This window comes from Microtus pennsylvanicus, chromosome 15 (assembly GCF_037038515.1).
Source record: "Microtus pennsylvanicus isolate mMicPen1 chromosome 15, mMicPen1.hap1, whole genome shotgun sequence".
Lineage (NCBI taxonomy): Eukaryota > Metazoa > Chordata > Mammalia > Rodentia > Cricetidae > Microtus > Microtus pennsylvanicus.
This window is the reverse complement of record NC_134593.1, coordinates 9,152,589-9,178,165: the sequence shown is the minus strand read 5'-3', so window position 1 is coordinate 9,178,165 and position 25,577 is coordinate 9,152,589. Positions and strand designations below refer to the sequence as shown.

Sequence of the window (25,577 nt, the reverse complement as noted above, 5' to 3'; positions counted from 1 at the left end):
TACTCAGCAGCTGTGCACCGAGGTTGTGTTCTGTGCGTGCCCATGTCAGACTCCAGCGTCAAAAGCATACAGTGCTCAGTACATGTAGACAAATATTGTATGTTTTTCTTTTAAGGATGTTATGGTTCTGATATGGGAACTTCAATCTGAATACCCACAGAGGTATGGAACCTAGTAAGGGACCAGGAGGGAGGAGAGGAAAGGAAAGAAAAAAGTCTATAGTGTTATTTAGCTATTAAGGAAAACTAGAATTGGATGGTTTAATGAAAGGGGGATGGGACAGAAAGGTAAAGGAAGGAAAATAGAGAGGGACAACCAATACTAAAGGTCCTTTGAAAAACTATATGGACACTGACTATCCCGGAATCTTCCTTTACATATGTGAAAGGAACCCACAGGGAGACAAAAAACAACAGGGGAGTGAAGACTTCAACTAGATATCTTGTGCCACCAAATTAAACCTCCAGTGCCAGGAACAGGTTACAGCCTGTTGAGTCATTCACCAAAGGGACCCATGGAAACCACCAAATAGCACAGGCTATTGCCAAGGCTCTTGGTTGCTCACACAACCTGATGTTAAGGTCTTATCTCTTGAGGGAACACTTCTGTCACTGAATATGGAGAAGTTGAGCTGGTGTCTAACTATATTATTCACCTACTAACCACAGTTCACTGTACTGGAAGGTACTCTACATGCCCCTGGAGGAGAAAAGTAGTCCTCAATACCTCTCAGCACAAACCCTTCAACCTACAACCACACCCAAATGGACGGAAGCTCACAGATATTTATATCTAGGGGATCCAACACCCTCTTGTCTCTTTGCAGGCACCAGACATGCACACAGTGAACATACATATATGCAGACAAAACATACATAGACATGAAATGTGATCTGTAGATATTGAGAAGTAATACATTTATGTAGTAAGTTTACTCTTTTAAAGTATATAACCCAGTAGGTATTTTTTTACTATGTTCTTACAATAAAGCAACCATTATTCTATTTACTTTTAAAATAATTTTGTCATTCGAGAAAAAACCTTTTATTCATTAGCAGTTACTCTTCATTTCTCCAGACCCCCACCACCTATTAGTTACCACTCTAACTTTCTGTTTTAAGTGTCTCATTCTGGGTATTAAAGAGAAATCAAATCATCTAATAAAGAAGTGTCCCATTCTTCAGTCCTTTGGCTACTTTCAACTCAATGTTTGTGATATTTATTCATGTTATAGGATGTATCCTTTCTCTACCCCTTTCCATGACTAGACACTAGACCACTGTATTAACACACCACCCTTTGTTTACCTACTCATCAAGCAGTAGGTAATTGGGGTATCTCCTTTATATATATATATATATATATATATATATATATATATATATATATATATATATATATAAACGCTCAGTTGCTAGTAGTTGCACCAGCAGTAATGTAGCAGGTTCCTGTTCTCTGGTATGTTTACACTCTCACATGTGTCCCAGCACCTGTGCATGCTAGACAAGTGCTTTCCCTGTGACTTATATCCTCAGCATGCAACATGTACTTTTCAATTCTTAGACCATATTTTGCTGTCCAGCTTCAAACTCATATGTGATACACACACACACACACACACCCCTCTACCAAGTGCTGGGATTGCAGAGCTGTGAAACCAGGACTGACTTATCTTTTGTATTTTAACCATTTTAATGATATCAAGTATCATCTCATTGAAATTTGATTTGCAAAACTTGACGGCTGATGGTGTTGAACATCTTCCAGTGTGCCAGTGGGACATTTGGAAATCTTTCCAGGTCCCACAGCATGTGGGTGAGGTTCAACCCGCGGCTGGTAAGGGACAGACAAGTATGCCATGTAGATGAAGATTGAGTGCAAAGTTTTATTAAAAGGGGAGGTGTAGTGGGGAGGAAGGGATGGGAGGAAGGGACAGAGAGAAAGAGAAAGAGAGAGAGGGAGGAGGGAGAAGGAAAGAGGATGAGACCTGCTTGCCTCAGTGGGGGATAAAGAGAAAAAGAGAGAGAGGGAAGGGGGGAGGGAGAAAGAGAGGGAGAGCACTAGAGAGACTGAGAGTGAACGGAGGGTCTCTTAAAGGGACAGGATACCATTTGCTATATAGCCAGGCAGATGGTGTGAGGTGCTGTGTGAGGGTGTGCCTGAATACTAACAAAATTTCTCTTCAGATCCATTTATTGCCCTCTGTGTCACTGGGCTGTCATTCTAGTGTTGAGTTATAAGAAATCTTAAATTCTTAAGAAAATTCCCTATAGGCCTATATATGATTATATACAACACATGAGAATAAATCAAAGAGCAGGGGATATATAATGATTTCTTCCAGACCCTTGTATGAGGCAAGCTCACACTACCCCCAAGCTGCATGCACAGCCCTATGTTTTCCTTACTAGATAGCATTTTACAAGCATTTACTTATTTAGGGAGGGAGAGAAATATAAGAAACACTTCTGTTTTTATTTTTTAATGGAAAGAAAACATGGGAAAGGGGCCATTGAAATGGCTCAGCACCTAAGACCATATTCCATACAAGCCTGATAACCTGAATTCCATTACTGGAATTCATGATAGGAGAATTAAACCAACTCCCAGATGGTGTCCTCTGACCTCCACATATCTCCCTTGTCTTTCACACACACACACACACACACACACACACACACACACAGAGAGAGAGAGAGAGAGAGAGAGAGAGAGAGAGAGAGAGAGAGAGAGAGAGGGAGGGAGAGAGAGAGAGGGAAAGAGAGAGAGAGAGAGAGAGAGAGAGAGAGAGAGAGAGAGAGAGAGAGAGAGAGGAGGGGGGCACCAAGGAGGATCACTGCTTATTGGCCTGTTCCCTATGGCTTTCTCAGCCTGTTTTCTTATGGGAATGAGGACCATCTGTACAGATTGCTGCTACCCACAGTAAGCTGGACCTTCCACATCAATCATTAATCAAGAAAATGTCTTCAATGACTTGCCTACAGGAGAATTTGACAGAAAATTTCCCTCCTTCTTCCCACATTATGTCTAGGTTTGTGTCAACCTGGCAAAAATTAACCCCCACAGCAGCACCCAAGGCTCAGGTGTTACTGTAGAAGAGGGAGCAAGAAAGGGTGTAAAAGTCAGAGTTGGGGGAGAATTGCTGGAAACTGGGTCTTCAGGAGAGGACACAATGACTGCACTCAGGAATTCCATGCAGCCATGTTTTCCTGCAGCAGAGCTATATAATACTGGGGCTTCACCACTCCAACATTCATTGAGAAAGGCTCATAAGGTCCCATCCCTCTATGAGGAACTATGAGAAGTTAATGGAGGGTAAATGAGGGTTCAGCATAAAATTTTTACAAAGGAAAAAAATGCATGTAAACCATTAATCAACTGTTTTTTATCTCTACCAAAATATTTAGTGATATGAATAATATTTAAGGGGGTAGCACTTGGGCAGAAGGACTGGTTGCCACCTTAAAAATCTGCCAAAAAGCTACTGATGCCATAAAGAGTTTTAAATGAATGATTTCTAATTAATGTATTTTAATAGAAAACTCTTAAATATGCAAACACTTTAGTAAATTTTTGTCAGCATTCAGAAAATGCTTTTCTTTAAAATTTCTATAGGTTTTTCATTCTTCCTGACATAGATTGTGAATGTCAGCATACTGATCCTGAAGGAGGTGCTTACAAGGAACAAGGATGTACTTGAGCAGAACCTAGACAGAAAAGCACGAGTAATATCCTCAATCTCAAAGGCTTTAGAAATAGGTTAGCATAAGCCAGTAGGGCAGATTGAGAGCACCACTCATAGTTGAGAATAAAATTATGTAAGTACCCCTACATTACAAAATGAGAAGAATGCAATGTGCTTATGTTTGCACCCAGACTTTGTCATCATCTACCTAAATGCTGGATAGTTTTCCATTGTTATCTAGTCAACAACCATGTACTAGGACAAGCAGTAGACTCACAAAAAGATCCACTATTCAGCAACCATATAATATAACCCTCCCAAATCAGATGGACAGCATGCCCACACTGGTCATATTCTATGTACTTGTAGTACAGGGAACTGCTGGAGCACACAGAAGGCTTATGTGTCAGACTTGGGCTAGCACTATAGGCTCTAAGTTGGAGAACAGTGAAGACAAAGTAAGCCAGAAAGACAGAGGCAGTACCTGCAAACAGCCAGAGGTGAGAAAGTACACATCTGGTGGGAAGCTACAGAGAAAGAAGTGGATGGGGCAGTTGGTGAGAGGTGAGGATGAATAACTGGATGATGGAGGAAGGTCATTGGTTAATTAATAAAGAAACTGCTTGGCCCTGATAGGTTAGAACATAGGTGGGTGGAGTAAACAGAACAGAATGCTGGGAGGAAGAGGAAGTGAGCTCAGACTCCATAGCTCTGCTCTCTGGGGCAGACGCAATGAAGCTCCGACCCAGGATGGATGTAGGCTAGAATCTTCCTGGTAAGTGCACCTTGGGGTGCTACACACATTAATAGAAATGGGTAATCAAGATATAAGAATTAGCCAGTAAGAAGCTAGAGCTAATGGGCCAGGCAGTGTTTAAATGAATACAGGTTTTGTGTTGTTATTTCGGGGCATAAGCTAGCCAGGCAGCCGGTAGCTGGTGGCAGGAATGCAACCCACAGCTCCTTCAACAACTGGACAACTTAATTGATAAGGATTGGTCACTTTATTCATAGGCCTCAGTGTCTGTTTTAGGACTGGATAGAGAACCCCAGACATCATGCTGACCATGGATAGGAGAACTAAGTCTCTCTGTCTCTCTCTCTCTCACACACACATGTACATACACGAGCATGCACACATAGTTTGATAAACACATATACACATGCACCCACAAATATCGTGGCCCTGCCCTTCCTCACGCCCTGGGTAAATGGGGTGAGATGATGGAACCAGATCTGTCTGTTGGCAGAGGCTGGTTGTTTATTTCCTTGCCACCCAGAACCAAAATAATCACACAGAAACTGCATTATTTGCAATACTGTTTGGCTGATAGCTTAAGTGTATTTCTAACTTACATGTTAAAGTAATCCATTTCTATTAATTTATATTTAACCACAAGGCTCATGGTTTATCAGTAAAGTTCTGGGCATCTTTCTCCTCTGGTAGCTACATGGCTTCTACCTGACTCTGCCTACTTTCTCTTTATATCTCTGTTTGGAGTTGTTACCTAGCATTACTCTGTTAGGTAAAGTTGTTAATCAGCTTCCTTTTTAATCAATGACAATAAAACACATTCACAGCATACAGAGCAGAATCCCACATCATCTGTTTCTTATGGTAAGTATAGTTTTAGAGTAAGGAGCTATAGCTGGGTTTTGTTATCTTCCTCCAAAATAGTACAAGAAATCTACTCCCACCTTACCCCTCAATACTAGTAATTCTTTGTATTTTTGGTGTGTTTTTGAGACAGGGTCTCTCTATCAAGTTGGGTCTAAACTTCTACTTGAGATTCTCTTGCCTTAATCTCCCAAATGCAAAGATTACAGGCACCCCATAGTAGCTAAGTTAATTTGAGTGAGGAGGGTACTATTTAAAATTTATTCTCCACTGAGTCTAGGCCCACTTAGGGGTGAATAACACAACAGTTGAATTGTCTTTGTTTCTTAGTTTTTTTTCAATGAAGAAACAGTCTCAGAGACGTTAACGTCTTGTCATAAGTCATGTCCTTGAATTTGGCAGGGTGGTGATTGTACATACCTTACTTGCAGAACTAGGGAAGCAGAGGAAGGCAGAGCTCTGTGTTTTATCCCAACCTGATCTACAAGCAAGTTCCAAGACAGCCATGGATACATGGAGAAATCCTGATTAAAAACACAACTGAACAAACAAATTAAAGCAACTTGAACTTGAACTGTCAGACTCCAAAGTTTCTACCCTTGAGGCTTTTCTCTGAACCTCAAGAGATTGTTTCCACCCATCAGATGCCCAATCCTCACTAGTAGCACCTTTTACCAAGGTTTATGCCACCTCCTACTTAGAATCATCCCTTTAGCTAGCCTGATTCCATTTCCCACAAGGCAAACAAATTGTAAGAATGAGGCCTGTTTGAATGTAAACCCAATGATCCCATAAATCCTAGCCTGACAGAGATGCTCTGGGGGCCAGGTGCAGAGCAGGGACTTGGCCAGCTCTTCCCTCACTCCCCTTGTGATCATCCATGGAATAATTCTTTTAGGTCAGCTTGCAAACTGAGTCTCCCAGTCCCCTGCCTCTGGAAAGTTTTACCTGGATGCCTGCAGTTCACTGCTGGGCAGAGTCTCTCCCTTGCTTTAACTCTCTTCAAACACATTTCCTTTCTCCCCTGCATAAATTGGCACCAGCTGGGTGTGGAATGTCTGGAGAAGCACAGGCCAGTCAACTGAGCTGTCTGCTCAGGTCTTACACTCAGCATTGGATGCAGAGGCAAAAGTAAAGTCAGGTTTGCTCTGCTGACTCTAGAGCTCTCATATTAATTCCCTCATCAGGTTGTCTCTCTGTAAATGGGAATCCAGCTCAAGGCTTTAAAACAAGAGTGGGTGCTGTGGAACAGGGCCTGGTAGAAGATGGGGTAGAGTATAGAAACAAAGTGAATGAGTGATGTGGGATTCCCCTTTGTATGCTGTGAATATTTAATGTGCTATTAAAGAAACTGTCTTGAGATTGTGACAGAGTAGAATAGAGCAAGGTGGGGAAAATTAAACTGAATGCTGGGAGAACGGAGGCAGAGTCAGAAGTCACGTAGTCTTCTGGAGCCAGACATAACTTGACCCAGTAAGGCACAGCTATGTGGCAATACACAGATTACTAGAAATGGGTTAATTTAAGATGTAGGAGTTAGCCAATAAGAAGTTAGAGCTAATGGGCCAAGAAGTGATTAAATTAATACAGTTTTTGCGTGATTGTTTCAGATCTGAGCAGCCAGGAACAAAAAAGCAGCTTCCTTACAACAATTTGGTGCTCCAATGTGGTTGACTATATTCATGTAAAACCTAAAAAAACTTGAAAAGGAACTCTAGATACACATAAAAACCCCAAAGTTTAGTTGTAAATTTTTTCCCAGTATGGCAGTGTGTTGCAGCTCCTTTAAGACAAGTTTTCCTGATTCAGTGGTAGGAAAAAAAAGCCATATGGTTTTTAAACAGCAGCTTCTTGGGCCCTGCTGCCAGCATGATATTTGACACTTTCTGGAGGTGCGTTCATGGAGCATTTAAATGGGGTTTGTGAGCAGAGTGCTACAACTTGTTTAATGACTACACAGACCTGCTATGACCTGACCCTGGATCTGGATAGTATGGCTCTCAGAGGCAATGTATAGACCTTCTCCAAGTTGTCAGACTACAGAGAGCCAAAAGGCAAAGCAGCCTTAACCCTAGTCCCATTGCAGCTTAGCATTTTAAGAAGCTGTCCTGATCAGAAAAGGAATAAAGATATGCAGTAAGGACAGAGTCAGACATAACAGACTTATAAGTGAGATATTGTGTGTTTAAAAACTATAAGTAGGCTTGGGAGAGAGAAGAAAAAGAGTATAGAGAGTTATAAAAAAAGTAAATGGTCTTTAAAAATTATTTAAAGAAACAGAGTACAAGCAGTCATAAGCAGTCATAGATTAAATGAGTAAAGAAAATAAAATCCATATAAAGATAGAATATACACAGTCTAAATTATGTATATTATTGTGCTTCCTTTGAATTTTTTCACTGTTAAGGAGCTAAGGACAGAGAGACACTTCATTGTATGGGCTGCTAAGCTAAACCAACATATATAACTTGTAGTTATCTTGATTACAAAACATGGATCTAAGAATATGTTACTTTGGAAAAAAGATTCTTTTTTTGTTTCAACAGAAGATGAGAACTTGTGGATTTCTTCCAGACTAATGTTGTTTGGTGAACCAAAATCCCCTGAAATGTTGTCGTGAACATCCCTATAACTTACATTGTCCTACAAAAAGCAAGAAGCAGTTTGGAGAGAACTATGCCCAAATTTAAGATCAATTCTGTTATATATATATATATATATATGCTCTTGATTAAGGTATTGTTTTGTACAGCTCATTTAAAAATGTAATATATAATTAAGAAAAATGTTTAATAGATAATCATCTATAATAGTCAAGCTTGTAGTCATGTTAGGCTTTCTAGATATACAGAGCTATATTTCAGTTAGACAGGTATTCTTCAAATGTTTGAAAGACCTTCAGTGCTGCAGGAGCTCCTTCCACACCTTCAGGCAATAGCCTTTGAGATACCAGCCCACTGGGGCATGGTCTCTTTCTCTTTAAAAAGCAGCAGCAGCCCTCTGCTCTCTCTCTGGACTCCAGTTCCGGTGACTAGACTCCTTTCCTGGCTGTTGTGTAGGACAGTGTTTTGTAAGTTTTTTCCCCTCAAATAAATAACCCTTTTAATAATAAGTCCAAACAGGTGTGGGATTGTTTCACGCTTTATCTGGCGCCCAACATTTGGTTTTAGAACCACCCCCTCACCTCTCCATACCCCATCCCCCTGCTCAGATGCCTGCTGCCAGGTTGGCACGAGCCCTGCCTAAGCCACAGCCTGTGTGTGGAGTCAGCAGTTAAAAACCCCACACCTCCTAAGATTGACATACCAGGACAGTCTCTGCCTGCCTGGTTTGATCTTTTCTGAGCAGGTTTTAAGCGCAGCACTTGGGCAGTTCAAGTCAGAGTGCAAGCCATTGCCACATCCAACAGAAAGCGCTGTTTGAAATCCCCACCACAGCGTTTGCATTTGCACTGTGACCCTTTGTCCCAGCAGAACAGCATAGGGACACTGGGTGGGCAGTCAGCCATTCTCACAGAGGCTGTGTCATGACCCCATTTATCAGATCACAGCAGGGCAGGCACCTGGGGTGAGCCTTGCTGTTTATCAGCCTCTGGAAGCTCCCTGGATTTTTGTTTTTGTGCCTGGACTCTGTGTTTTCTTCCTCTGTGTAAATATAACCTCTCCAGTACCACAGGATCTATCCTGAAACCATTCCATTGATTCTGGTCAAGACTTGGAAATAGTGCCATCTGCTGGTTGACAGGTAGAATAGCAGGTTTCATTTTTAATGGGCCTCTAGCCATGGTTTTTGCTGAAATCCCATGAGGCCTCTATGACCTTGGAGGTACCTCAATTTATTGGTTATTAAATTTCAGTTTTCTTCTCCATATTATGTCATTATGGAAGTATATGATATTAATTGATAGGATTAATAAAATGATAGGCAAAATTGACTCCATATCTAAGGGTACTAGGAACTTATCTGAAAGTGTCCAGGCTGTTGAATTTGACTTTCAGAAGTTATCACAGAGTTTTGATAAGGTAACAGACAGAATATACCTCCAGGATACCAACTTACATGATATCCAGGGACTGTTCAAGGAGGAGATGTTATCTTTGAAAGCAAACATTAAGACCTTGGAATCACAGGTGCAGAATGGGGACCAGAAAATTAATACGATAGGGAAATTACTAGAAACCTTTGCAGGTCAGGACATTCAGGACATACATGAGACAATGATTAAGAGATTTGAAATGATTGTCCCTATGCCTCAAAGCAGCCTTGAATGCCAGAGAAAGAATACCTGAACTAGAAAAAAACCTAGAGTCATATACCAGGGTTAGGCAGGGACAGGGAGAACCCTATACTGACTTTTTGCAAAGATTAATTAAGGCTCTGAACATAGGAGTAACAGACCCAGAAGGTAGATGACTATTTCTTGAATCGCTGATTTTTGAACATGCAAACTTAGACTGCAAAAAGATAATTGGGCCTTTAGGGTCTAGATCAGCACCTATGGATGAATGGATCCAGCATACCATGAATTTTCAGACCTTTAACTACAAAGATGAATCTTGGGTAGGCAAAGTGATTTCCAAAATGATGAGAGGACATCAACATGCCAAATGTTTTAATTGTGATAAATTAGGACACCTGAAAAGGGATTGCAGGCAAGTAATTTCTGGGAATAACACTTCATCTGGGAATGACAGAAATAAAAAACCTTGGCCTTCAGGTATATATAGGAGGTGTGGTAAAGGACGACGAAGGACCAATGCATGCAGATCAACAACAGACAGACAAGGAAACCCGATAACTACGGGACACTCCTTGAGGGGCTTCTAGCTGGAACCAAGCCAAAAGTGGCCCAGTTGGTCCCAGTAAATGTGGAGGACATGTCGCATGAAAATGAAAAACTCTAAAACCTTCTGTGCAAGATCATAAGGTTCTAAATGATGGCTCAAATTTGGAGGATAAGTCAGAAATTCAAATAGGAAATAAGGAGCGTATATTTTGGCAAACTTCTATAAATGATCAGAGACCAAAGCTATGAGTCCGTATAAATGGAATTGTGATTGTTCGCTTAATAGACACAGGAGCGGAGGTGAGTATCTTCACTCCAGAATTTGGCATACAAATTGGCCTCTTCAAGAGGCAGATGTTCAATTACTAGGAACTGAAACCATATCTTGAGTTAAACAAAGCAAGAGATGGGTTAACTGTATTGGGCCAGAAGGTCAAAGAGGAAAGCTAAGGCCATATGTAGCTGATATTGTAATAAATTTATGGGGCTGTGACCTGCTACAACAATGGAATACCAGATTAACATTCCTGCAGTCCCAGGAACTCATAATTCTGGGAAGGGTGTAATAAGGTCCTGTGCACAAAGGTCACCAGCCATTCAGGCTGTATAAAAACATAAAGCAACTAACAAACAAACCTTTAGAGGTACCAACAGCCCTACCTTTAAAATGGCTAACCGAAAAGCCAATATGAGCTAAGCAATAGATTCTAGCTTAAGATAAATTGCAGGCTTTAGAACAATTGGTACAGGAGCAATTAGATGCTCAACATATTGAGGAGTCAATTAGCCCTTGGAATTCTCCTGTGTTTGCTGTAAAAAAAAAATCTGGTAAATGGACAATGATGACATATCTAAGGGCTGTCAACAAGGTAATTCAACCTATGGGTCCTCTACAGTCTGGAATTCCTCTGCCTTCTCTGGTACCCAAAGGATGGCCTCTTACAGTTATTGATTTGAAGGATTGCTTCTTCACTATACCTTTACAAGAAAAGGATAGAGAAAAATTTGTCTTCACAGTGCCTACTTATAGTAATTCTCAGCCTACTAGGAGATACCAATGGACTATCCTACCACAGGAAATGCTCAATAGCCCCAGCCTGTGTCAATACTTTGTAAGTCAGCCATTAGAAATAATACGTAAGCAATTCCCTAAGTCTATAATTTACCATTACATGGACGACATTTTGTTATCTGATTCAAACATAGATACTTTAGAAAGAATGTTTGAGGAAGTAAAGATAGTTTTGCCTAAATGGGAATTAGAAATTTCTCCTGAAAAGATTCAAAGAGGAGATTCTGTTAATTACACAGGTTACAGAATAGGTTTACAGAAAATTAGAACACAAAAGGAACAAATTAGGAGAGACTAGTTACAGACTCTTGATGACTTTCAAAGATTGTTAGGAGATATTTCCAGTCTATGACTGGCTGTTGGGATAACACCTGATCTAATAATTCATTTAAACAAAACCTTAGATGGTGACAAAGATTTGAATAGTCCCAGAGAATTAACAGCTGAAGCAGTAAAGGAACTGACAATGGTTGAGGAAAAATAACAAAAGGCACATGTGCATATGGTGACTCCAAATCTTAGTTGTATTCTCGTCATATTGCCTCCCATAATTTCTCCTACGGGAATTTTAATGAAGAGGGACGATATTATTTAGAATGGATATATTTACCACACAAACCAAGTAAAACTTTAAAACTTATGTAGAAAAGGACTCTGAATTAATTACAAAAGGTAAACTGAGACTTTGTCAACTAGCAGGTATAGTCCCAGCAGAAATTACAGTGCCTTTCACTACTGATGAAATAGAAAGTTTATGGGATTGACTGCTAACATCTCAGAGGAGTGTGGATGACAGAATAAAGCTCATCTGGACAAGCTGTGCATCATCCAGGCCATCTAAAGTATGTTCTTGATGGAGGAAGTAAAGGGCTGGGAAAAGGCTTATCAAGCAAATGGACCTAAGAAACAAGCAGGTGTGGCCATACTAATTTCTAACAAAGTTGACTTCAAACTCAAATCAATCAGAAGAGATGGAGAGGGACATTTTATACTCATAACAGGAACAGTTCATCAGGATGAAGTCTCAATCCTGAACATCTATGCCCCTAATATAAAAGCACCCACGTACATAAAAGAAACATTGCTAAAATTCAAGGCAGCCATCAAACCGCACACAAAAATAGTAGGAGACTTCAACACTCCTCTCTCACCAATGGACAGGTCAATCAGACAGAAACCTAACAGAGAAATAAGAGAATTAATGGAGGTAATGAAGCGAATGGACTTAACAGACATCTATAGAACATTCCACCCAAATAGAAAAGAATATACCTTCTTCTCTGCAGCTCATGGAACCTTCTCGAAAATCGACCACATAGTCGGTAACAAAGCAAACATCCACAGTTACAAAAAAATATTAGTAACCACCTGTGTCTTATCAGATCACCATGGATGAAAATTAGAATTCAAGAAAAATGCTGCCCCCCGAAAGCCTACAAAGTCATGGAAACTGAACAGCCAACTACTGAACCATACCTGGATTAAGGAAGAAATAAAGAAAGAAATTAAAGTCTTCCTGGAATTCAATGAAAATAAAGAAACAACATACTCAAACTTATGGGACACTATAAAAGCAGTCCTAAGAGGAAAGTTCATAGCACTAAGTGCCCACTTAAAGAAAACAGAGAAAGCTCACATTGGAGACTTAACAGCCCACCTGAAAGCTCTAGAAAAAAAAAGAAGCAGACTCACCTAGGAGGAGTAGGAGACTGGAAATAATCAAACTGAGGGCTGAAATCAACAAAATAGAAACACAGAAAACAATCCAAAGAATCAATGAAACAAAAACCTGGTTCTTGGAGAAAATCAACAAGATTGACAAACCCCTATCCAAACTAATCAAACGGCAGAGAGAGAATTTGCAAATTAATAAGATCAGAAATGAAAAGGGGAACATAACCACAGACACAGAGGAAATTCAGAGAATCATTAGATCTTACTACAAAAGCCTATATGCCACAAAACTGGAAAATGTAAAGGAAATGGATACTTTTTTAGATAAATATCATTTACCAAAGTTAAATCAGGACCAGGTGAACAATCTAAATAGACCTGTTAGTCGCGAATTATTAGAAGAGGTTATCAAAAACCTCCCTACCAAAAAAACACCCATGTCCAGATGGTTTCAATGCAAAATTCTACCAGTACTTCCAAGAAGACCTAATACCTATACTCCTTAATGTATTTCACAATATAGAAACAGAAGAGGCACTGCCAAATTCCTTTTATGAAGCTACAGTTACTCTGATACCAAAACCGCACAAAGACTCAACCAAGAAAGAGAATTATAGACCAATCTCACTCATGAACATCGATGCAAAAATCCTTAACAAAATACTGGCAAACCAAATCCAAGAACACATTAGAAAAATTATCCATTATGATCAAGTAGACTTCATCCCAGGGATGCAGGGCTGGTTCAACATACGAACATCTATCAATGTAATCCATCATATAAATAAACTGAAAGGAAAAAACCATATGATCATCTCATTAGATGCTGAAAAAGCATTTGACAAAATATAACATCCCTTTATGATAAAAGTATTGGAGAGATTAGGGATACAACGGTCCTAAATATAATAAAAGCTATATACAGCAAGCCGACAGCTAACAGCAAATTAAATGGAGAGAAACTCAAAGCCATGCCATAAAACTCAGGAACACGGCAAGGCTGTCCCCTCTCGCCATACCTCTTCAATATAGTGCTTGAAGTTCTAGCAATAGCAATAAGACAACATAAGGGGATCAAGGGGATTCGAATTGGATAGGAAGAAGTGAAACTTTCATTATTTGCAGATGATATGATAGTGTACATAAGCGACCCCTAAAACTCCACCAAAAAACTTTTACAGATGATAAACAGCTTTAGTAATGTGGCAGGATACAAGATCAACTCCAAAAAATCAGTCTCCCTCTTATACACAAAGGATATGGAACCTTAGAGGGAAATCAGAGAAGCTTCACCTTTCACGATAGCCACAAACAGCATAAAATATCTTGGGGTAACTCTAACCAAGGAAGTGAAAGATCTATTTGACAAGAACTTTAAGGCATTGAAGAAAGAAACTGAGGAGTATACCAGAAAATGGAAGGACCTCCCTTGCTCTTCGATTGGGAGGATCAACATAGTAAAAATGGCAATTCTACCAAAGGCAATCTATAGATTCAATGCAATCCCCATCAAGGTCCCATCAAAATTCTTCACAGATCTAGAGAGGACAATAATCAACTTTATATGGAAAAACAAAAAACCCAGGATAGCCAAAACAATCCTATACAATAAAGGATTGTCTGGAGGCATTACCATCCCAGACTTCAAACTCTATTACAGAGCTACAGTGATGAAAACAGTGTGGTACTGGCATAAAAACAGAGAAGTCGACCAATGGAATCGTATAGAAGACCCGAATTTTAACCCACAAACCTATGAACACCTCATTTTTGATAAAGGAGGCAAAAGTATACAATGGAAGAAAGAAAGCATCTTCAACAAATGGTGCTGGCATAACTGGACGTCAACCTGTAGAAGAATGAAAATAGATCCATATCTATCACCATGCACAAAACTCAAGTCCAAATGGATTAAAGACCTCACTATCAGTCAGAACACATTGAACCTGATAGAAGAGAAAGTGGGAAGTACCCTACATCAGATGGGCACAGGAGATCGCTTCCTATGTGTAACCCCAACAGCTCAGACATTAAGAGCAACATTGAATAAATGGGACCTACTAAAACTGAGAAGCTTCTGTAAAGCAAAGGACACTGTCACCAAGACAAAATGGCAACCTACTGACTGGGAGAAGATCTTCACCAACCCCACAACAGACAAAGGTCTGATCTCCAAAATATATAGAGAACTCAGGAAACTAGACTTTAAAATGCTAATTAACCCAATTAAAAAATGGGGCACTGATCTGAACAGAGAATTCTCAGCAGAGGAAGTTCAAATGGCCAAAGGACACTTAAGGTCATGCTCAACCTCCTTAGTGATCAGGGAAATGCAAATCAAAACAACTTTGAGATATCATCTTACACCTGTCAGAATGGCTAAAATAAAAAACTCCAATGATAGCCTTTGCTGGAGAGGCTGTGGAGGAAGGGGTACCCTCATCCATTGCTGGTGGGAATGCAAATTTGTGCAACCACTTTGGAAATCAGTGTTTCGGTTTCTCAGGAAATTTGGGATCAACCTACCCCTGGACCCAGCAATACCACTCCTGGGAATATACCCAAGTGATGCCCTATCATATGACAAAAGCATTTGTTTAACTATGTTCATAGCAGTATTATTTGTAATAGCCAGAACCTGGAAACAACCTAGATGCCCTTCAATGGAAGAATGGATGAAGAAAGTGTGGAATATATACACATTAGAGTACTATGCTGCGGTAAAAAATAATGACTTCTCAAATTTTGCATGCAAATGGATGGAAATAGAAAATACTATTCTGAGTGAGGTAACCCAGACCCAAAAAGATGAATATGGGATGTACTCACTCATAATTGGTTTCTAGCCATAAATAAGGGACACGGAGCCTACAATTGGTGATCCTAAAGAAGCTAAGTAAGAAGGTGAACCAAAGGAAAAACATATAGTTATCCTCTTGGCTATGGGAAGTAGACAAAGTTGCCGGGGAGAAAATTGAGATCTCGGGGGTGGGGTGGGTTGGGGGTAAGGGGAGATGGGGAAAGAAAAGGGAGAAGGGGAGGAAGGGGGAACTTGGGGAAAAAGGAGGATTGGGATAAAGGAAGGTTGGATAGGGGAGCACGGAAGCACAACTCTTAGTTAACGGAGCCACTTTAGGTTTGGCAAGAGACCTGACCCTAGAGGGGCTCAGAGGTGCCCAAGCTGAGGTCCCCAGTTAATTCCTTGGGCAGCTGAGGATAGGGAACCTGAAATGACCCTATCCTATAGCAATACTGACGAATATCTTGCATATCATCATAGAACCGTCATCTGGTGATGGATGGAGATAGAGACAGAGACCCACACTGGAGCACTGGACTGAGCTCCCAAGGTCCCAATGAGGAGCAGAAGGAGGGAGAACAATAGCAAAGAAGTCGGGACCACGAGGGGTGCACCCACCCACTGAGACAGTGGAGCTGATCTATTGGGAGCTCACCAAGGCCAGCTGGACTGTGACTGAAAAAGCATGGGATAAAACTGGACTCTCTGAACATGGCTAACAATGAGCTGATGAGATGCCAAGGAAAATGGCAAGGGGTTTTGATCCCACGTAATGTGCTGGCTTTGTGGGTGCCTAGCCAGTTTGGATGTTCACCTTCCTAGATATGGACGGAGAGGGGAGTACCTAGGACTTACCACAGGGCAGGGAACCCTGACTGCTCTTTGGACTGGAGAGGGAGGGGGAAAGGAGTGGGGGGAGGGGGAGAAGGGTGGGAGGAGGGGGAGAAGGGTGGGAGGAGGGTGAGGGAAATGGGAGGCTGGGAGGAGGTGAAAACTTGTTTTTTCTTTCTCATTTTTTTAATAAAAAAAAGATTTAAAAAAAAGACAACATAAGGAGATCAAGGGAATTTGAATCGGAAAGGAAGAATTTAAACTTTCGTTATTTGCAGATGATATGATAGTGTACATAAGCTATCCCAAAAACTCTACCAAAGAACTCCTACAGCTGATAAACACCTTTAGAAATGTAGCTGGATACAAGATCAACTCAAAAAAAAAATCAGTAGCCCTCCTATACACAAAGAACAAAGAAGCAGAGAGGGAAATCACAGAAACATCACCTTTCACAATAGCCACAAATAGCATAAAGTACCTTGGTGTATCTCTAACCAAGGAAGTGAAAGATCTATTTGACAAGAACTTTAAGTCTTTGAAGAAAGAAATTGAAGAGGATACCAGAAAATGGAAGGATCTCCCATGCTCTTGGATTGGGAGGATCAACACAGTAAAAATGGAAAAATACCAAAAGCAATCTATAGATTCAATGCAATCTCCATCAAAATCCCAACAAAATTCTTCACAGACCCAGAGAGAACAATAATAAACTTTATATGGAAAAACAAAAAACCAAGGATAGCAAAACCAATCCTATACAATAAAAATACTTCCAGAAGAAATACCATTCCTGACATCAAAGTCTATTACAGAGCTACAGCAATAAAAACAGCTTGGTATTGGCATAAAAACAGAGATGTTGACCAATGGAATCGAATCGAAGACCCCATCATGGGCCACAATTTCCCCTGTTTCTGAGGGTCAACGTGGAGTGGCAAATTCACAGTCAGAGTCAGCAGGGAACCATGATTGCTTCAGCCAAGAGCCTTGTGGTCAATTCCCTGTGCAGAGCAGGGAAGTCCTGCTGTGGATGCAGGGACTCTTACCATCCTGAGAATGAAAGCCTAGTCATAGGTCCCCAGAAGCTTTGCCGAGAGGTGCCAAGAGTACCAGAACCCACTCCGGGAACACAGGACAGAAGGAAGCCTTTGCTACTGTCAGTATTAGCACTCTCTGAGCTCCCATTAGAGTTTGCATGGGATTTCTCCTGGGTCCCTGTGTAGCTCTCAAAGGGCTATGCCATGGAGGTGGCTTCTTCCAGGCAGAAAGAAAGTAACAGGGTGGTTCCAGGACATATAATGCTGCTGTTTTGGTGATGGTCCAGGAATGTCACGTATGTAGAAGCTGAGGCCCGGACAGGCCCATATCATCTCTAAGAATCAAACTCAAGAGACAGAGAACTGGGATGTCACCTCTGGAAGCAAGCGCAGAGACCTCTGACGTGATTTGGACTGTATACAGGTCCATCTGCCTTGGATCCCTGTCTGTGGTTTTGAAGGGTGACACAATGGGGAGGACTTTGTTTTCCTCCTGGTGGTGGATGTGTTTATAATTGCCTAGGGTTCCTCAGACTTCTGTCTCGATCTCCCAGTACTGGGGGTCTAGGTTTATGTCTTGCCTAGCTATGGCCCTCTACCCTATGGTTGGCACCTCTGACTGATGGGTATATTTTGTGCTGATTCATTCCCTGCACTGGCTGTTGGACTATAACCAAGAGACTCAGAGCATGGTTTAGAAAGTTGTGTTAGACCTGGAAGAACAGAAGATGCTCAGATGGAATAATGGGAGTACCCTGACACAGAAGCTGGGATACATGAGCATGCGGCTGACTATCTGAGACCAAATGGATGTGTGGAATGAGGCCTTTGGTCAGAGATTGGGGCTGCAAGATGACAGTTTGCACTGGTTCCTGAGTCTCTCCCAAACCCACTTGCTACTGAAATATACCAGTCTGTGGCTTCATCTCTTGGTGGCTCAGATTCCTTAAGATTTGGCTTTGTCCCCATCTACTCTAGATCTCATTTACTATCATCATGACTCCTGTCTCTAGATCCAGCTGGTCCCCACTTTCACTAGCATCCCAATTAGAGGTTGAAGCCATTGGGAGTCATTATGATAATAACACAAACACTTGTCTTAGCTGGTGCATTAGTATCTGTCTCTAATCTCATTACTAGGGAGGCCGAGGCAAAAGAATTGCCATGAGTTTTAGTATTGCCTTTACTGAAACCCCATTTTTCCCTTGCTTTAATTTCTAAATGTCCTGCATGTGGATTCAGAGTCTGTGGCCACAGAGCCTTTGCATAAGCCGTCTTGGTGCTGCTGTGGACACCCTTCCCTCCCAATGTTTGCCCATCCTGGTCACCTTTCTGGAGGAAATTCCTGTTTCTTCTTGTTCCAGTTAGTAAGAAAGCTGCAGAAAGTCCTTCAGCACTAGGCACTTAGTCATCTCTCACTAGCACTGGCAAGGAGGGACATCATGATACCAGCCTCCGTGCTGAACACTGCCTTGTCCATGTACTGATCATAACAGCTTTCAGAAGGAGGCACTAACAGAATTACCATTTGCCAGGTGGATAACTGGAAGCTCAGACAGGTGAAGTCACTTGCCTGGAGCCACACTCTGACTATTCTACCACTGAGTAGGAGGAGGGGAACCCTCATCCATTGCTGGTGGGAATGCAAATTTGTGCAACCACTTTGGAAATCAGTGTATCGGTTTCTCAGTAAATTCGGGATCAACCTACCCCAGGACCTAGCAATACTACTCTTGGGAATATACCCAAGAGATGCCCTATCATATTACAAAAGCATTTGTTCAACTATGTTCATAGCAGCATTATTTGTAATAGCCAGAACCTGGAAACAACCTAGATGCCCTTTAATGGAAGAATGGATGAAGAAAGTATGGAATATATACACATTAGAGTACTACGCTGCAGTAAAAAACAATGACATCTTGAATTTTGAATGCAAATGGATGGAAATAGAAAACACTATCCTGAGTGAGGTGACCCAGACCCAAAAAGATGAACATGGGATGTACTCACTCATAATTGGTTTCTAACCATAAATAAAGGACATTGAGTCTATAATTTTGTGATCCTAAAGAAGCTAAATAAGAAGTTGAACCCAAAGAAAAAATATACTTATTCTCCTGGTATGGGAAGTAGACAACGTTGCCTGGCAAAAAATTGTGATCTTTGGGGTGGGGTGGGAAGGGGTAAGGGGAGATGGGGAGAGAAAAGTGAGAAGGGGAGGATGGGGGCAACTTAGAATGGGAAGTGTGGATAGGGGAGCAGGGAAGCACATATCTTAATTAAGGGAGCCATTTTAGGGTTGGCAAGAGACTTGAACCTAGAGTGGCTCCCAGGTGCCCAGGGCGATGTCCCCAGTTAATTCCTTGGGTAGCTGAGGATAGGGAACCTGAAATGGCCCTATCCTATAGCTATACTGATGAGTATCTTGCATATCACCATAGAACCTTCATCTGGCTATGGATGGAGATAGAGACAGAGACCCACACTGAAGCACCGGACTGAGCTCCCAAGGTCCAAATGAGGAGCAGAAGGAGGGAGAACATGAGCAAGGAACTCAGGACTGTGAGAGGTGCACCCACCCATTGAGACAGTGGGGCTCACCAAGGCCAGCTGGACTGGGACTGAATAAGCATGGGATAACACTGAACTCTCTGAACATGGCGGACAATGAGGGCTGATGAGAAGCCAAGGACAATGGCACTGGGTTTTGATCCTACTTCATGTTCTGGCTTTGTGGAAGCCTAGCCAGTTTGGATGCTCACTTTCCTAGTCCTAGATATAGTGGGGGTACCTTGGACTTTCCACAGGGCAGTGAACCCTGACTGGTCTTCGGACTGGAGGGGGAGGGGGAGAGGAGTAAGGGGAGGGGGAAAGGACTGGGAGGAGGAGGAAAATGGGAGGCTGGGAGGAGGTGGAAATTTGCTTTTCAATAAAAAATAAAAGAAAAATAAAAAATAAATATTACCCATACACTTAAAAAATATAATGTATAATTAGGAAGTATAGGTTGTTAATGGATAATCATCAATAATAGTCAAGCTTGTAGTCATGTTAGTTAGATTTTCTAGATATATAGAGATATATTTCAGTTAGATAGGCATTCTTCATATCTTTCAAAGACTACAGAATATGGCATTTAAAATGTTTTAATAACTTAGGGCTTTTCATGACAATAAGACACATCTGCTCCTGGCAGCACCAAGCTACTTCCTGAGGAAGATGGACATCAAAGAGGCTCCTTATGGAGTTTGCTAGCGATTTGGGCAAGAAACTACTCTTGCCTAAACCATTGTGTAAACTGGACATGAAGAACCAATAAAGAGAGAGGATTGTTGAATTTGCCTAAAGTTGAGATGGTCCTTCGGGGTTCCTGCTTCATGAAAGAGTCTACAAGACATTCTGCAGGATACAAAAGAAAGTGACTGAACTGTCTTTGAAATTTCCTGCTTCATGGAAAAGTCTGCTGGATACTATGGGCCTAAAGGCCGAAGATGGATGTTCCAATGGTAAAGAAAAACTTTGGGTGACAGTCCAAGCAGCGAGATGTCTCTGTTATTTCCAGAGTTTTGGAAGTTGCTTACTTATTGTTTACTTAGGTAATATTATATCCTTCTGGAGTTTTTGATGGAGTTGAAGAATAGAGAGATAGATATAGTTATAATTTTCCTTTGTTATGATAAAAGATAAAATAGATCTAAATATTGTTATTGTATTTCTTGCTTGATAACTGTTCTGTTATATGTAATTTTTCTATGTTAAAAAGAAAGCCTTTCTTTTTTGTTTAAACAGAGAAAGGGGAAATGGTGTAGGAGGTTCTTCTGTCTATGTGTTGCTTTCACTGGTTGAATAAAGAAACTGCCTTGGCCTGTTGATAGGGCAGCACTTAGATAGGCAGGCAAAACAGAACTGAATGCTGGGAGAAAGACGGCAGGGAGGGAGAGCTGCCATGGAGCATCAAAGTCAGACATGCTGAATCTTTCCAGGTAAGCCACGACCTCGTGGTGAACACAGATTAATAGAAATGGGTTAGATCAAGATGTGAGAGTTAGCCAATAAGAGGCTAGACATAATGGGTCAGGCAGTAATTTAATAATACAATTTCTGTGTGGTTATTTTGGGGGTTAAGCTAGCCAGGCGATGGGACACAGCCTGTGCTCCTCTTACTTCAGGAGATGAAAGCAATTAGAACACAGGTAAGGAGACATGGCATTTCAACTGTCTAGCTACCATCTTCCACTACATTACGTGGCCTGGACAATCAACATTGATCTTTGGACTGATAACATTCTTTTTATCCTCAAAGGAAAAGGATCACATAGTAGCTAGGCCTAGAATTTTTTCAGTCCTAAACATGTCGTATTTTAAACAGCACTGTATAATGGTCTTTCTACTTGAATGAATAGGACATTCTCCTAAAGTTCAGAAAAATCATTTTGTAAATAGCAACAGGATATTAATACCATGTCCAAGAGTATATGAGCAATACATTTGTTATTGATGATGAGTTACTGATCAACTACATCATTTTATTGATAGCCATAATAAAGCCTTGCCATGTAGGAAGCTGAACAAGGTCATGAGGCTAGCTGAGTTCTCATGTCCAAGAAACAATTGAACATGAACAACATGCAGGATAGCGCCTCTCATGCTAGAGCAGAATTTCCTGAGATGTGTGCCTGAGTACCCTGGCCCTGCCAGGGATCCGGGACCAAGCAGAAACTTGTGATTTCATTGGGGCTATAGCTGGGAACCTGAGTCCTGGTTCTCTTTGGGAATAGGTAACAGCATACTCTGAGAAGGTTCTGATCCTACCTGCAGCTGAGGCATCTGCCTGTGTCATCCTGGAGAGTTCTTAACCTATTCTATTCAGAGAATAGTTTGCACAGGAAATGGGTAATATTGCAGAAAACAAAGTTCAAAGGTGGAATTCTCTTCTCCACAAGGGATGTTCCTAAATAAAAGTGTTATTTCAGCCAGGTGTGGTGGTACACACATTTCAATCCCCTTACCTGGGAGCTGAAGCAGGCAGATCACTGCCAGTTCAAGAAACTTCTGCTCAGAACATATAGAGTTCAGAAGGGAGGAAGGGAGACTCAATTCCAGAGATACACTGAGTATCAAATGTACTGTTTTCTGAACAGAATTTCTTGTTGATTGGACCAGGACAATTCTCTTAGGTATTTTTCCCTGTTTCTAGTTGGAAACCATACATGTGAGCAGAAGACAATGAAAGACAGAGATCCCAGGTAAAAGGGACCCACTGGGCTCTACTTCCTCCCCAACCCTGGGTTCCTACCTCAGCTGGGAGAATTCAAAGTGATGCTGTAGCTTTTCTGCCAAGTCCTTTTCCTGCATGGGCATTTCCCTCTGCCTCCACAGCAACTGAAGACTTTCCTCCAATCTCTTGAGCTCCAGTTCATTAGAAGACTGTGTTGTTACTGGAGGGTCACAGACCATCATTCATCTCTAGGCACATACAAAGGATCCAAATAGCACGCTGGTCATCTAGGTAGACAAAACAGTAAAAGCACCCAGGAGAGTTAGAAACCCTGATTCAATTTAGAGACTGATCAGAAACAGAGTAGTCTCCTTTAGCCAATAGCACACGTGCATGACACACAAGATCACCTAAATACTTATACTATTACTACTACCACCATACAACACACACAATCACACACACACACACACAGAGAGAGAGAGAGAGAGAGAGAGAGAGAGAGAGAGAGAGAGAGAGAGAGAGAGAAAGAGAGAAAGAGAGAGAGAGATATGGAGGTAGGAAAGGAGGAAAAAAGAAAGATAATAGAAAGAAATATAATGGCAGAAGAGGACATCTAATGTGGGATTCCCCTCTGTATGCTTTTAATATGTTTTACTGCTATTGGTTAATAAAGAAGATGTTTTCTGTCAATAGCTTAACAGTGTAAAGCCACGCTTGATGAGATATATGCATTAAGGAGGTGGGTGGAGTCAAGGAAAAGATATTTAGATGTCCCCAGAACAGACATACCAGAAACTTGCCAGAAAGCCACATCACCATGGCAATTCTGAGAGTAATAGAAATGGGTTAATTTAAGATTTAACCAAAAACACACGTAAGCTATTGGCCAAACAGTATTGCAAATAATATAGTTTCTGTGTGATTGATTCAAGTCTGGGCAGTCTGAAAATGAACAAGCAGCCTCCAACAACAGACTGCTGTACCATTGTGGGGCTGATTACATCCTTGTAAAACCTGAGAAGCTTGAAAATGAATTCTAGACACAAAGGAAAAGAGATAAGAATGGCTTCTTGGCAGCTGGCATTTTTTTGGATGGGCTGTGTTTGTTGGAGGGGAGTGAGAGCACAGTGGTTCCTTTATAAGAGGTTTTCTTATTTGGTAGTAGCAAAAAAAGTGGGGTTTCCGAAAGGAGGCTTCCTGGTGTGTGTTGTCAGCGTGATCTCTGGCCCTTTCAGGAGGCCAAGCACTTGAATATGGTTTGTGAGCAGTGTGCTGCAAGTTATTTGGTGGCTACATGGGCCAACTGGTTACTAGAGTTGAGGCTGTGAGCATGGCACGTGCATGGGGATCTCCTCGTTGCAAACTGCTTCCCACGTGTGATCGCACAAGAGCCCTGCTGAGCGAATGAGCCCCAGGACCAGGAACTCACTTACTCGAAGCTCTGTGGACAGAATGCTACCTATCATAATGACATGTGGGTGTATTATATGTTATTGACCCTTCTCCTTCTCTAGACTGCAACTCCAAACAGAGACTCAGGGATGGCTTGCCAATAATTCAGTTTCTCATGAGAGGCTAACGCCCCAGAAGTACTTGTGCATGAACACTGAAATGAACACCCCAGGTACCATGAGGTGGGTGGCTGGATGGGAACATGGATAAGTAAGGTGATGGGTGAAAGCACAGGTGGGTAGATTGGCAGAGAGGCAGTCAAATGGGAAAAAGGTGCCCAACTTTACCCTGATTTGTCTGCTCCTACCTCTTGTTGCTGGGTCTTGAGGCCACTAGTCTCTTCCTCTTGGTCCTTACAGATCACATTCAAGTTCTCCAAGTGGTGCTTCAGTAGAAGCCAGTCACCCAGACATCCAGCAGTTTCTTTTTCTCCTGCCTCAGCAGGCACAAATTCTCCAGTTTACTCCGCTCCACTAGGAGCCAGGTGGAGATGCTCTGCATAGTAAGATCCTGCCAGCATCCTCCTGCCACCCCTGACTCCAGGAACCCCTGCTTCTAGTGAAGAATCTCTTTCACATGTAGGAATACTAGGTTCAAGAGACAAAAGTCCAAGAGATGCATGCTAAGGCTGCTTGCTAAGAAGCAGAAAGGCTAGATCCGGAGTTGCAGACGCTGAATCCAGAGAAAAATGAAGGCAAAGATGGCCATTTCACAACTTTTGGGGTCCATGCCAAGATGGGCACTTACTGATAGAAAACTGTCTCCTTGGTCAGCTCACTGAACTTCTCTGAGGTCTCAGTGTAATCAACTTCCAAGGTCCTTAGGTCTGACATGACCTGTACATGCTCCAATTCAGCTTTTCATAGAAAGGATTTGCCTTGTGGTAAGGCCTAGAAACAGGAATAAAGAACCTTGTGATCAGAGGCCTCAAGGATCATGAGAACTCATGTTGTATCCCGGTCTACCACAGTCCAGTGAATGCCACATTCTGCATCCTATGTACAGGGACCTCCTGGTGCTTTTAAACTTGTTATCTTGGAACTAGATCAGTGGCTTCAGAGATGGAGGATGCCATGGTTGCATGTGTTCACTGAGTATGCTTAGAGACTCAGTGTAGCTCCCCATGTTACCAGGGCTTATGCTACACGTCTCGCCACACCAAATATTACAATGACATCTCTCCCACTTCAGAACAGCGATTCTAGGTCCCCTGTGACTATTACACAGGATAGTGATATGAACTCCCACAAGGGATTTCTAGGGGTCATAAAGGTGAGTATGTAGGACAAGAGCTATGCTGCTTAAAGTGGGGTTTTCTGATCTCAGCACTAGCACCACCCAGAAATTGGTGCAGGCAAATCATCATGTCCCATACAGACCCCTGGATCCCAGAGT

At 41.6% G+C, this 25,577-nt stretch overlaps 1 protein-coding gene across 1 annotated transcript in view; it reads right to left on the bottom strand.

The window, feature by feature from the left end:
* LOC142836118 (uncharacterized) overlaps positions 1-25,047 on the bottom strand; it is a gene marked incomplete at its 3' end in the record, with an annotated part of 62,126 nt that extends 37,079 nt beyond the window's left edge. The window contains exon 1 of the mRNA XM_075950136.1: positions 24,930-25,047. Within this exon, the coding sequence (XP_075806251.1) occupies positions 24,930-25,015 (86 nt within the window). The remainder of the gene's footprint in view (positions 1-24,929) is intronic.
* Positions 25,048-25,577: the final 530 nt, after the last annotated feature.